Source organism: Dermacentor andersoni, chromosome 4, assembly GCF_023375885.2.
Source record: "Dermacentor andersoni chromosome 4, qqDerAnde1_hic_scaffold, whole genome shotgun sequence".
In the NCBI taxonomy this organism is placed as follows: Eukaryota; Metazoa; Arthropoda; class Arachnida; order Ixodida; family Ixodidae; genus Dermacentor; species Dermacentor andersoni.
In genome coordinates, this window is record NC_092817.1 from 36,088,878 (window position 1) to 36,100,995 (window position 12,118).

The following is a 12,118-nucleotide window of genomic DNA, read 5'->3' on the forward strand; positions in this document are numbered from 1 at the left end:
TCCGTCAGCACAGCAGCCCAAAGCTGTGTACCATGAGGCTATGGAGTACCCAGTGACCCGAGATGCCGTGAAAGTGGTTACATATATAGATACAGACAAACACCAGCAAATTGCTGAAGTTCCCAAACAATGCGAATCGCACTAAAGTTTCATGGCAGTTTTGGACTCCCCGTTTTTCTCTTGTGCCCACCCTTTTCAAGGGGTGCAAAAGCGCTCCGTTGGGCATCGGAACTTTGGCTTTTCCACAGCGTTATACTGCCTGGTGGTAGAGCTAGCCGCATCCCGGAAAAAAACAAATTAGGGGAGAGGAAATCACTGAATACAGCACACAAAATCTCGCACTCTGCTATTCGTGCAGATGTGTTTGCGTGTGGTTATATACATGTAAGTCGACTCCAATTCTTTACCATTTCAGAAACATCAAAATAATTTGTTTATTTCAAAGCAACATAAGCAATTGTACAGTTCTTTTCACCAGCCTCACGTGTGAAATAAAAAAAAGAACATTTGCGGCAATAATGCGACTTTTATTAAAGAAGAAAAAGTGCACGTCTTAAAATAGTGAATTTCACTTCTAAACTGGACAAGGCACAGTTTTTACTTTTTACTCGTTAGCTTGTCTTCAACATTTGCGGCAAACCCACAGCCACAAGAATCCACAAGAAAAGAAATTCTGTCTTAAGAGCCAAAAGCCCAATAATTACGAGGCACGCTGTAGTGGGAGCTCCGAACTAATTTCAGCCGCATCGGATTCTATTAATGTGCCCCCAATACATAGTGCACGGGAATTTTTGCATTTATCCCCCTTTGAAATGCAGCCGCTGTGGCCAGGCTCTGATACGACACCCTTAGGCTTAGCAGCGCAATGCTATAACCATTACGCAACCATGGCCAGTGATCCAGAGCCTAGCCTAACTCTCGTGCATAGTTATGATGGCAAGTGAGGTAAATACACTCCTCATCATAACCATATGCTCACAAGACACGATCACATAAACTACTATGCATGATCACTATTATGCTGTTCAGAGAAGGAACTTTATTTTCTTCTTTAATGCACTTTCATTCCCAGTAATCCGCTACTAAAATTTCATGGAATGCCCAGAAATCGGGACAATTAGCTTTCATGAACTCTCACATTAACCTTTTTCAGGATTTTCTCACCTAATTAAATGCAACCACAAAATACAACAAACAAAGCTAAATTATTTCTGTACTTAATTAGGGGAACAGTGCCAAGCACCAATAAATCTGTGCAAAACAGACATTGGAGACCAAAGCACTCTTCTTTTCCTTCTTCTAGGGGGGGGGGGGGGTAGGAGGGGGGGTAAGAAGTCAAGAAAGTCAATAGTTGCAAATTTATTGTTAATAAGTGTTGTTAGTTTTTTCAACACATGCTATTGAACAGGCATTTTTATCAAATGTAAAATTGATTTTCTTTTTAAGAGTTGGACACCTTCAGCAAAAGTGTTGAAAAGAGCCCTTAGCTTAACATAGTTTTCTCATTGTCACCAGGATGCCCCATCAAGTACGCCATTGGCCAAGATTAAAAGTTTTACGGGGGAAGGCACTACTGCAAATATGAGGAGTTGGACTGCAAAGCCATTAGCCCCCATTTCAATCTAACAATGGGAAATCCTGCAGCAAACATGCCTTCATTACATTGCAAAATGCTAAACATTCTTCAATACATTACAAAATGCTAAAGGTACAATACATATGCATTTTATAACACATCAGGCTCAGCGTCTACACACACTAAAAGGAAAACAAGAGGTTTCCACTAACTCAAGGTTGCATGCAGACATTTGCAAGATGAAACAACGCTTGAGATGAACGCAAATGTTGGGTGAGATAGCATGTCATGCAAATCAGATAAACTTGTATCAAACAAATGCTGCAGCTGATGAAGATATGAAAGATGCAACAGATGCAAAATACCAAACTGGGCCTCACCATGTGAGCAGTATTAAAAACAAAGCAACTTCCACTGCTTTGCAGCAATGCTGATTTCTTTCTCAAAGAACAGCGTGAAATTAAATAGAGTAGACAGGTGAAAACAACCTGCCTCGCACATCTACATATGTACACAGTGAGCAGGGGAACTTCGCTGCCATTAATAAAACGCTTTTAAAATAAAGTTGAATCACGGGGGCACACCGTACTACACCACAGCTCAGCTATGGCTCTGTACAATAAACTAAACTGGGTAGGCGAATCTTCTCCGACTTGGCTCATACACATCGTGCAACTCAGCAAGCAGCTGAGGCAACTGTGGGGGCAACCATCAGCCTCTGGCATTGATGCAGGGCGCGTCGATGTCCCAGGGCTCCCAGAATACTCGCGGCCTCTGCGAGCATGCCGTCTTTCTGATCCCTGCTGGCCAGGGATCCTAAATGCTTACAGGACAGCAACAGGGCATCAGCTTCTTCTTTCCTTGGCTCATTCTCAGTGCTCCCTGTAACGACACATGGTCATGATTAATGAGGCTGTAAGATTGCAATTATGCACACTTTATATATATAGCGAGTGCAAGCTAATTTAGCAATTGTTCCCCATGCGTTCTTGTAATTTCACATCTTCCATCTACAACCCTTTCTGTTCTGAAGAAAATTACGCAAAGTGTGAAAAAATGTTACAACAATGTGGCGCCCAGGCCAACTACGTTTTCAATGCAAGCATTCAAGCAGCTCGCAATACAAAGAAAGGCTACACACGCTGCCGCTAACATTAACTAGCGCTGTCAATTAGTGTTGAAAACTGCAACTAGAAGCAAATTGATGGATATAATAGTCAGCTTGCTGCGGTAGAGAAGGCATTTTTCCTCATGATAACTGTACTTGTCAGCAGTAAAGAAAGGGTTAAGACAGTCACACAGAATTTGTATGAATGCATTTTTTCCACATGAACATAAAGGAACTGTAGAGAATTATGGGAATGCGTACAAAATAGCTTCAATAGGAAATACAGCTTTACGCTTATGCAGCTGCTATATTATTAAAAATAAAACGCAGTTACACATCCTTTTCTCCAAATAGCTGCCTTGTTAGTATTATAAATGTGCCTACAGAAGTGTATTCCAGTCGCAGGGCATTTAAGAGTTATCAAGGAACCAACTTCTACAGCATGCACACATCAGTCATGGTAGTGATATCAATAAGCTCGTCTCTCTCTTCACAAAAGTTAATGATCCAATTCTGAAAGATGATGATGCCCGACTCTCACCCTTGGCACAGACAACAGATGGGTAGTGCGAAAGGCGCCTCCTCAGACACCGATCCAATCCAAGCTGAGTCTTCACAGGGTTTGCACCAGCAACAACACGCTGAGTGGCTTCATACAGGTGCAACTGCAGGGACACACATAAATCAATACATTAGAGCTGTTCCAATAGCAAAATTTTCAAATCAAATCTAATATGGATATTTGAGAAAAGCTTCCTTTGAATGCTGAACTAAGCATGAAATATTTCCTCAAAGCTAAGAAAGGAAAAACTTCATTTTACCAATGCAAACATGGTGAGGCCCACCAAGGAAAGAAAAACAGTATTTCACATATTTACTGCAAAGGACAGTAAGGCGACAGTGCAAAAAACGTTCAACAGCGAGAACGCCATTTTAGAAACTCTGGGTGGTTGTCCAATAGACTGGTAAGTTACAACCTTATACATGTGACCTCATTGCATAAATGCAGCAGCCCAATGTGAGTGTGCATATGGCCCCTTGATATATTGCATTGTCCATCGTCCATCAGTTACTGCGATTTACAGATCACCCATTCTAAACTCCTGAACATGGTTCCGCATTGTCAGTATGTGCTTTAATTGCAACATTTCCTTGCACTGTCATTTTCTAAGCTGTCAGGAGCACCCCCAGCCCTCCACATTATATATATGGTTGAATTATGTTAGTACAAATATGGCTTTTAATCACTGGTTGCTGCAACCCCCAAAGCACATTTAATTAGGAAAAATTAAATATGGTTCATCTTTCTTACATAAAAGTGTACCACTAAGATCTCATGTGAGGACTGAAGTCTGTTGTAAGGCCTCATCTGAGGGCTAACATGCTCTGAGGCAACATTTTCTGAGCTGGACAGTTAGACAAGCTTTTATGATCGTGAATTCCAGAGCTTGCAAAGTTCCCCAGGCAAGAGGTCAAAGTGGTCAATCAAGAACTGTCTGCACATCCTGGTCACCTTTAACTGCAGGTTGGGAGAGTTCTGGGCCAGCCGTCGAAACAATGCCAAGTCACGATGAAAGCCATCAATGTGGGGCCCCGATGCAGGGGCCTTACCAGTGCGCTCCCACAGCTCAGATCGCGTTTGCAGCAGCCACTCGCAACTTGCAGTGAGCAGCACCTGCCAAGGAAAGGTCCATCACCATAATCTCCAACACGTCCAACAACTCGCATCTTACACGAGTGAATCTCCTCATTTGATTGATTGATGAAGTTTTACTGTCCTAAACCAATACAGAGGGTATGACTGAGGTTGCAGTGGAAGTCTCCATACTAATCTTGATTTCCTAGATTTTCTTTTAACATGCACCAAACTCTAATTACACAAACATTCTTGCATTTTGCCTCTGTCGGAATATAATTGCTGTGGCCAGGACTCAAACCTGGGCCAAAAATCGGATACGAAACAAAAACCACTTTTAGGACATTTGTATGCTTTACCGCATAACAGATATGTACTGCGGCAAAGCTGACTTTAAACTGCCATGCTGCAAAGCTAACTTCAGAAAACCGGACGTCATTGTGGAACATGTACTAGACCCTCGCTCATTTTTATTGCGAAAAAGTCAGGCACATGTTAGATTTCTGGTTTGTTTGGGAGCTTTAGTGTTACGTCTACGTTGGTTTTCTACTTTAGACACGTGAAATGCGGGCGCGCATTTGATTTGGGGCTGTTAGATTCGGACACATACTGCCAAATGAATCTGGTGCATTTGACCATCAGGGTGGAATTAACAGAAGTCGACTGTATCACCTATTTCAACCTCTTAAGGTTACACCTATCACTTGCTTCTTCACTTGTTTCAATATCCTGTTTCCTTTCAGACTTACATTAAGATGCTGTTCACAGCATGACAGCCCCTGCCAAATGCACTCACACCTATTCTTATTTTAATTCAGTGAAAAAACTTACCTACACAAGAAAGCACTCCATTCATTCAATATAAGTCATTAACACACTGTTGCGTAATGTTTATTTCCCTCATATCACACATGATGGTAAAGGTCCGGAAAAAGTTGCAATAACGAAAGCTTGGCACAGCAACAGACTCCACAGGGCAGACAGATCAGGCAAAACTAATGTCAATACAAATAGCAATACAAAAAGAATGCTCACTCTAGGTGCACACAAAACAATGAAAAAGCAGGCAGCCAAATAGTTTGCCTGTTACACAGTTATAATGGTTACGCCAAAAAAGAAACTCAACATGCATGCTGAGTAGAATATGCATGCTGAATAGCACACAGAATATCTGTGGATACAGAGGACAGATGAAGACAGCCTAGAAGAAGTACTTTTAAAATTAAAAGGCAAAATGAAAATACAGTAGACTTCCATTAATTCTAATCGGGTTAATTAGATCTTTTGGTTAATTCAATTCCGCCCGAAGGTGCCAGCTGGCACCAATGCATTCCTACGGGCCCAAACTATCGTTATTTTGACCCCAAAATTGGCCTTCGCCAGATAATTCGAACTTGACTAGTCAGCATGCCCACGCCTGACCCTTACGGTGACCCCGATAGTGACCCCATTAGTGGTAGTGTTTGTTTCGGCAGAGTTTAGGGAACAATAAATGTGTTCAACATACATCATCTTTAGTTGAATATTTTTGGCCCACACAAGGAAGAGTTTCAAGCAATAACCATAGTTCCCAGTGTTTGATAACAGCACTTACCAATTCTCAAGCTCACCTTTTTTAAGGAAATTGGGCCGTAAATTGCCTGCGTGGTGTGATCAGACACAAATCCAAAGTTGTCCTCACAACTTTCGCACGCTTTGCCGCACAACAAAGATGCATAGCGGCGAAGCCGACTTCAAAAAAAAAAAAAACGCCTTTGTGGAAAGCTAACTTTTGAAAACCAGCCACCATAGTGCAATAATTTTTCTTGCTAAAATATCAGCTACGCATTATATTTCTACTTTATCTAGGAGCTTTAATGTCATTTTTATGTTAGTTTATTACTCTGGACACATAGAAAGTGGGCACGCATTTGATTTGGGGGCATGTTAAAGTCGGGCAAATACTGCCAAATAGATCAATCATGTGTTCTGGCGTTTTTTATGCATCTTGTTTAATTCGATTCACCGGATAATTCAATAAATTTCGTCAGTCTCGTGATGGTGAAATTAACAGAAGTCAACTGTATTTAGCAGCAGAACACTGTGCCCCACTACTGCAATTAAGGTTTCTAATTCTACTGAATAGGATGTCACTTCAGTAGGACCACAAATAATGTTTTTTTTTTTTTTTTTTTGAATTGTGAGAAAGTAAAGAATGCATGCAGGGAGAAGGCAGAGCTTGCCCATGATGGCAACATTACCATCATCATGTTACTGAAGGCAAAGAATTTTCTGCCACGAAATTGATGCAGCTAGTACTCTAACTTCCGTATACTGTTGCAAACAAAATAGCAATCCAGAAGCTACCAAGAAAATGATTCGCAGTCCACATGACTTCTCAGCTACGAACAACCAACAGAGCATGCGGGTTCTAAATCTGTTTAATGAAAAGTTTCCCTGTAATCCAGTAATCCTGCAATTTTTCCATCTGGATGATGGTGAAGTGTTACAAAGGTTGAAGTAATCAAATGCTAACAATTATGGGCACGTAGAGTTACTTGTCCCATAAGTTTTTTTCCATATGCTTCATAAAGAAGCAAGCACTGAATTGTCTGAAGAAAGATGCTGCTTGCTGCAATGTGTATGCGACTTTCTGGAGAGATGCCACGGCACAGACCTTGCGATTGCACTGAAGAAGCACTGCACCGTACATAACGAGCATGCAATGCAACTACAATGCACCGCAAAACCAGGCAACCTTCAATTCCAATGTCCCTTGGGTGCATCAGCAGGTAACATGCAGCATAAGTCTGTACACAGGTGCTGTAGTGGTCGGGTCTGCATTTCATGACAACACATCAGCAGTCATCAACTGCTGGTGAATACTGACTCAGCTGGTCGTGCTACCTAGCCTGAATGGAATGCTGACAGGAAGAATCAATGCGGAGCACCTCTTATGCTAAATTACTTGAAATCGGAATGTGTAGTCATCTTGTGAATGAGGGCTTAATGCAGTCTAGCCTTGAAAGTGCGCACCTGTGAATGAATCACACCAGTGACACACACACTTGACAAGCATGCAAAATGTCTGCTTTTCTTTCTCGCGTGCACATTTCGTTTGGCATGAAAGTACATGATCGCTCAGAACAAAAAATATGGTTTATTGAAGGGGTGCAACAATTAATGTCCTAATGTAATACTACTGGGGCTATGAGAGATGCCAGATTAACTATGACCAATCTATGCTGTTTAATGAGCACCCAGACCTCACTAAATTAGTGTTTTTGCATTCTGTCTCCGGCAGCTTCTGCAACAGTAACATTTACCGGGAAACATATGCGGAGAGCGCTACGTGCTTCGCTTTGTTATAAGGAGCACCTTATCATCAAATATGTGGTTTGGATGCTTGTTTTGTGATTGTTCTTTATCGAAACATACGCTGTTCTGCACATTGTGCGTGCAATTCTAAAGAATGTATGCACTGTTCACTTCACTTTTCTGAGTGCTTGAAGCCTCTGCCTTAAGAGGGTACGAGCCACAGCTCTTGGCCCTGCGCTGCCACCGTGATCGGCCCATGTTTTTGCTAACGGATGCAGACATGAAAAATGTCGACCAACTAGCGGCTAACAGCTTCGCTGTAAAACAACACTTGCCTGTGACGTGGCATTGGCAAGGTGCTTGGGATGGCTGGCACAATCCCACAATCGTGTGCTAGCTCGATTGCAAGCGTTAAGGGTGTCGCGTGACGAAGGATGCTGGGCTGCCAAGAGTCCCTTGCGAGCCAACATAGCGGAGGCCACAGCCCAGGGCAATGGATCCCTGCATAGAAATTTTGCAGATGTGTCACACTCGGTCACAGAAATGAGAGCTCAGCACAGTAGAATTCCATCTACACTAAATAAAATATAAGTACAATGTTATACAGTACATGTGAAAGTTGCAACAAAAACGTAGTTCCATGGAGCACGGTTGCACAGTCACAATACAGTTAAACCTCGATATGACAAATTACAATGTAACGAAATTCTCCATAAAAAGATGTATTTAAGTTTTTATAACTTCTTGTCCATAAGATACCATGCATTTAGAGCCTCAATTTAACGAAGTGTATCTGTGTGATTTCAATACAAGAAAATTCTACAGCCGCCTCAAAGGAATTGGCGCGCGTCTCCTTTTCTAGCGCGGCTGTAACTGCGCATGGCTGTCCACATGTGTGAGTGCATGCGCAGCCACTGCACTCCCCATTTTAGAGGTAATCTGCTGCGTATGCAAAGTGTGGGCGTGCCGAGATGGCATTGCATCACGTGCACTGTGTTCCTGCGCATCTAGTATTGGAGGTTGCACAATATCAAGTTTCGGAGATGCATTGAAGAGAGAAGCAGATGAAGCATTTGCTCCCCGCTGCCAGCGCTTTTCATGATGGCGTTGTCCCACTGCGGCCGAGCCTATCCGTCACAGGCGCAGAGCAGACATGAAAGCATGGCTGACTTCGCTTCGAACCACTGATGTAAAGACATTGTCAACACTGCATAAAACCGTCGCCAACTCTCAAAATCAACAAAATGAATTTGAGACTTGAGAGTTTTGAGAGAATTTGAGAGTTTAGATACGCTTATTCAGATTGCCCTATAATTCAGCCTGTGGCGATACGAGGCCTTGGGGGCAGTACAAGGCACGCTTTACTTTCTTTAGGACTGCCCATTTTTTCGGACGTTTTCACGGCGCCTAGGGAGTCAAAAAAATTGGACGTTGACTGTATTCGGTATTCGCACACCCCTACGTTGCAGAGCATGTTTTAATGAATAAATTCTGGGGTTTTACGTTTTAAAACTACGCTTTGATTATGGGGCACGCTGCAGTGGGGGACTCCGGATTCATTTTGACCACCAGGGGACCTCTAACATGCACAGGACACAAGCATTTTTGCATTTCGTCCCCAATGAAATGAGGCCGCTGTGGCCGGGATTCGATCTCACAACCTCATGCTTAGCAGCGCAATACCATAGCTGCTAAGCCACCATGACGGGTGGCAGAGCATGTTTTTCAAAAGTTATTGTGGGTTAACATTGTGCTCGACTAAGATCACAACAAGAATGCTGCCTTCATGCTAGGTATTTGTGGTCAATGATGAGCAAATGGCAATGAAGACATGCCACTTCAATCATGCAAGCTCATTAAAAAAAAAAAAAATTTACCCTCTGCGAAAATTCTGCACACCTAGTTTTTTATCATTGTGAACATAGGGACATGCTATATTTTTCTTTTATAAATCAGGTGCATGTTACATTCAGGTGCAATTTTATTTTCTTGTTTTAAGCCCGCAAAAATTATATGCGTGCTAGATTCGGGGGCACATTAGAATCGTGCAAATACGGTAACCAGCCTGAGAAAGCAACTCTCACAATATTCAATACCATTATCTAAATGCTGAAAACGACGTTTAGAAAGTGCGAGTCGACCCTCATTTGTATTATGCCCCAAGAAAGCTGTCTTTTCCAACCTAACAAGTACAGACAGAGTTTCAGAACGGAAATCTGCCAGTACAGCTGTTGACTCAATGTATTGCCTCCAGCGTACTTTACGCAGTGGCAATAGGCAGTGCTTCGGCTGAGGCCCAGATATGAATGGCAGCCCTGTGGTTGTTATACCACCGCAACAAGCGCTAAAACCAGCCAGAGCACCAGTTCGTTTCCTGTGGTCTGCAAGCCTGGGAGATACTAGGATTTGATATTGACGTGTGCCACTTCAATATTGTGAGCAAATTTCTATTTCCCTACTCATCTCTCTCCATTCTTATCTCCTTAAATTCACTTTCCCTGTGCAGGGTAGCAAAGAGGACTTTTCTTTGGTTAACCTCTCTGCAACAAGCTTCCCACACAAATGCCAAGTGCCCTTACTGAGTCTGGTCCCAGTGCAGATTGCGCAGGGCAGCCTCGGCGCGGGTGCACTCCTGCTGAGCGGGTTCTCCCCGCACCCACAGCAGGGCGACGCGCAGCACCGCAGCCCACCAGATGGCCGCCTCATCATGCTCCACACCCATCAGGCTACCGCCAGGCATGCTGGAGCTGCAGCTTGCACCTTCCAGCAGTTCCACCAGGTGCAGGGCATCGGGGCCACCACGGCTGCAAGAAAAAGAACCAGCACCATTCCTGCATCGCTTAGAGGCCTGTCCATGGCAGTCAACAGATTAGATGATTAGATAGATAGAAATGCAGATTGGATGATAGGCAGATACATCGACTAATTGATTGGGCATAAGATCCCAAAGCTAAGTGTAGACTGTAAGACCTATCATTGTGCAAAGATCTGAATTGCCTATGACTACCAGGGTTCTGTATGAGGTACTTAAATGCAAGTACAGGAAAATTTCTGCATTGAGCCTCTGTCAGATTGTGGCTGCTGCAGCTGAGAAATGGCCAGGATCTGGAAGTGCCATGTATCTATCTTTCTTTTTTCATGCACACCTGTGAGCAAGGACGCCAGGGTTTGTCTGCAACATTTTTGAATTTAATGGCATTCAACAAAGCAAAAGAACAAAAGTGAAAATAATGGATTTTTAAAAAATTTTCACTACTATCTTCTCATCAGCCACGTCACTCTAGTGATCACACCAACCTTGGTCTGCCTGATGCGGCAAGTGCAGCAACGGCCCTGTGCAAGAGGTGTTCCCGGTACAGCTGTGAAACTGCAGCAAGTACGGAGCCTGCAAGGCAACAAATATTGTTGGTTACATATATCCCCCTGAAGGCAACACTTGCTCATACCTGCATCAGCGTTCGGGCTGATATTCCAATGAGAATCATTCCCACACAATGCACACGAATCAGTTCTGAGCGACCCCAGCAGACCCACTATAGAAGACATCGGCAGTACAATACTCGGACCCCTTAAGGCGGTTTCCCACGACACAAATTTCCGGATGAATTAATGATGCCAATAAATCAGTGACCATTACCAATGAAAAGTATTCGTACAGTAAGAAGGGCAGATGGCAAAGTCATATCAAGTGGGTTAGCGCCTGATAGCATGTTTGCAAGAAACACAGATCAAAGCAGCTGTATTGGCAAGCGCCCTACGGAATCTAAGATTTAGGGGTCTGCTAATATCAATTGTCAACGAATCAAATCAAATATTCAGCATTCGAATAATTCACGAATCAAATATCCATTATTCGATTTCTTGAATACTATTCAACAGATTCGGTATAGAGAGGCACGCAGTGTTGCACGTGCCACAAGCCCCTCGTGTTCAATGCCGCCTGAGCGACCGCTTCACTTCACATTTGCCATAAAAGGAGTGCCGAGAGCACCGTGGACATGCCACCACAACGTCTGCTCGATGCAGGGATAGCCCACACAAAGCGCCCGAACGCAGAATTCACAGAATGGCACCGTGTCGGCCAAGGCCACCTTTGTCAGTACAGTACAAGGTTCAGCCAGGTCGACAGGAGCAATCGAAGTGACACGAAGCAGACAGAGGGAACAGCAACACAAGCAGCATATATTTTGTAAAGTGTGAAGATTGAGTCGATTAACCGCCGAAAGGCTCACAGATCGTGTTGGATATGGGGCGACTAGCTTCATGCTGCTTCAACAGCCGTCAATCTAATTTCGCATGCGTGACCTTGGGACTGATCATATGATGAACGACCCGCATAAGCATACTAGCAGCAACCACCTGCCACATCTGTCAGGGGCAAATTTTCATCATGGCCACACTGCGTATGCCATTAGGCCTAGTTGACACCACTTCATTGGGAATCTCCCGCTAAAGTTACAGTATGGTGCCGAATCAACATAGATATGTTTGCAGCAGCCGC

The 12,118-nt window shown here is 43.4% G+C and overlaps 1 protein-coding gene across 2 annotated transcripts in view; it reads right to left on the bottom strand.

Annotated features, from left to right (window-relative positions):
• Positions 1-409: 409 nt before the first annotated feature.
• The window catches only part of SREBP (Sterol regulatory element binding protein), a 31,838-nt gene continuing 20,129 nt past the window's right edge, over positions 410-12,118 (bottom strand). The window contains exons 12-17 of one of the 2 annotated variants that reach the window (XM_050183974.2): positions 10,915-11,002; positions 10,197-10,421; positions 7,953-8,118; positions 4,198-4,359; positions 3,226-3,349; positions 410-2,458 (exon numbers count right to left, since the gene is read on the bottom strand). In XM_050183974.2, the coding sequence (XP_050039931.1) occupies positions 2,253-2,458; positions 3,226-3,349; positions 4,198-4,359; positions 7,953-8,118; positions 10,197-10,421; positions 10,915-11,002 (971 nt within the window). In that variant the 3' untranslated portion in view covers positions 410-2,252. Of the gene's footprint in view, positions 2,459-3,225; positions 3,350-4,197; positions 4,360-7,952; positions 8,119-10,196; positions 10,449-10,914; positions 11,003-12,118 lie in introns of both variants that reach the window. The other variant, XM_055073601.1, reaches the window with a different exon arrangement.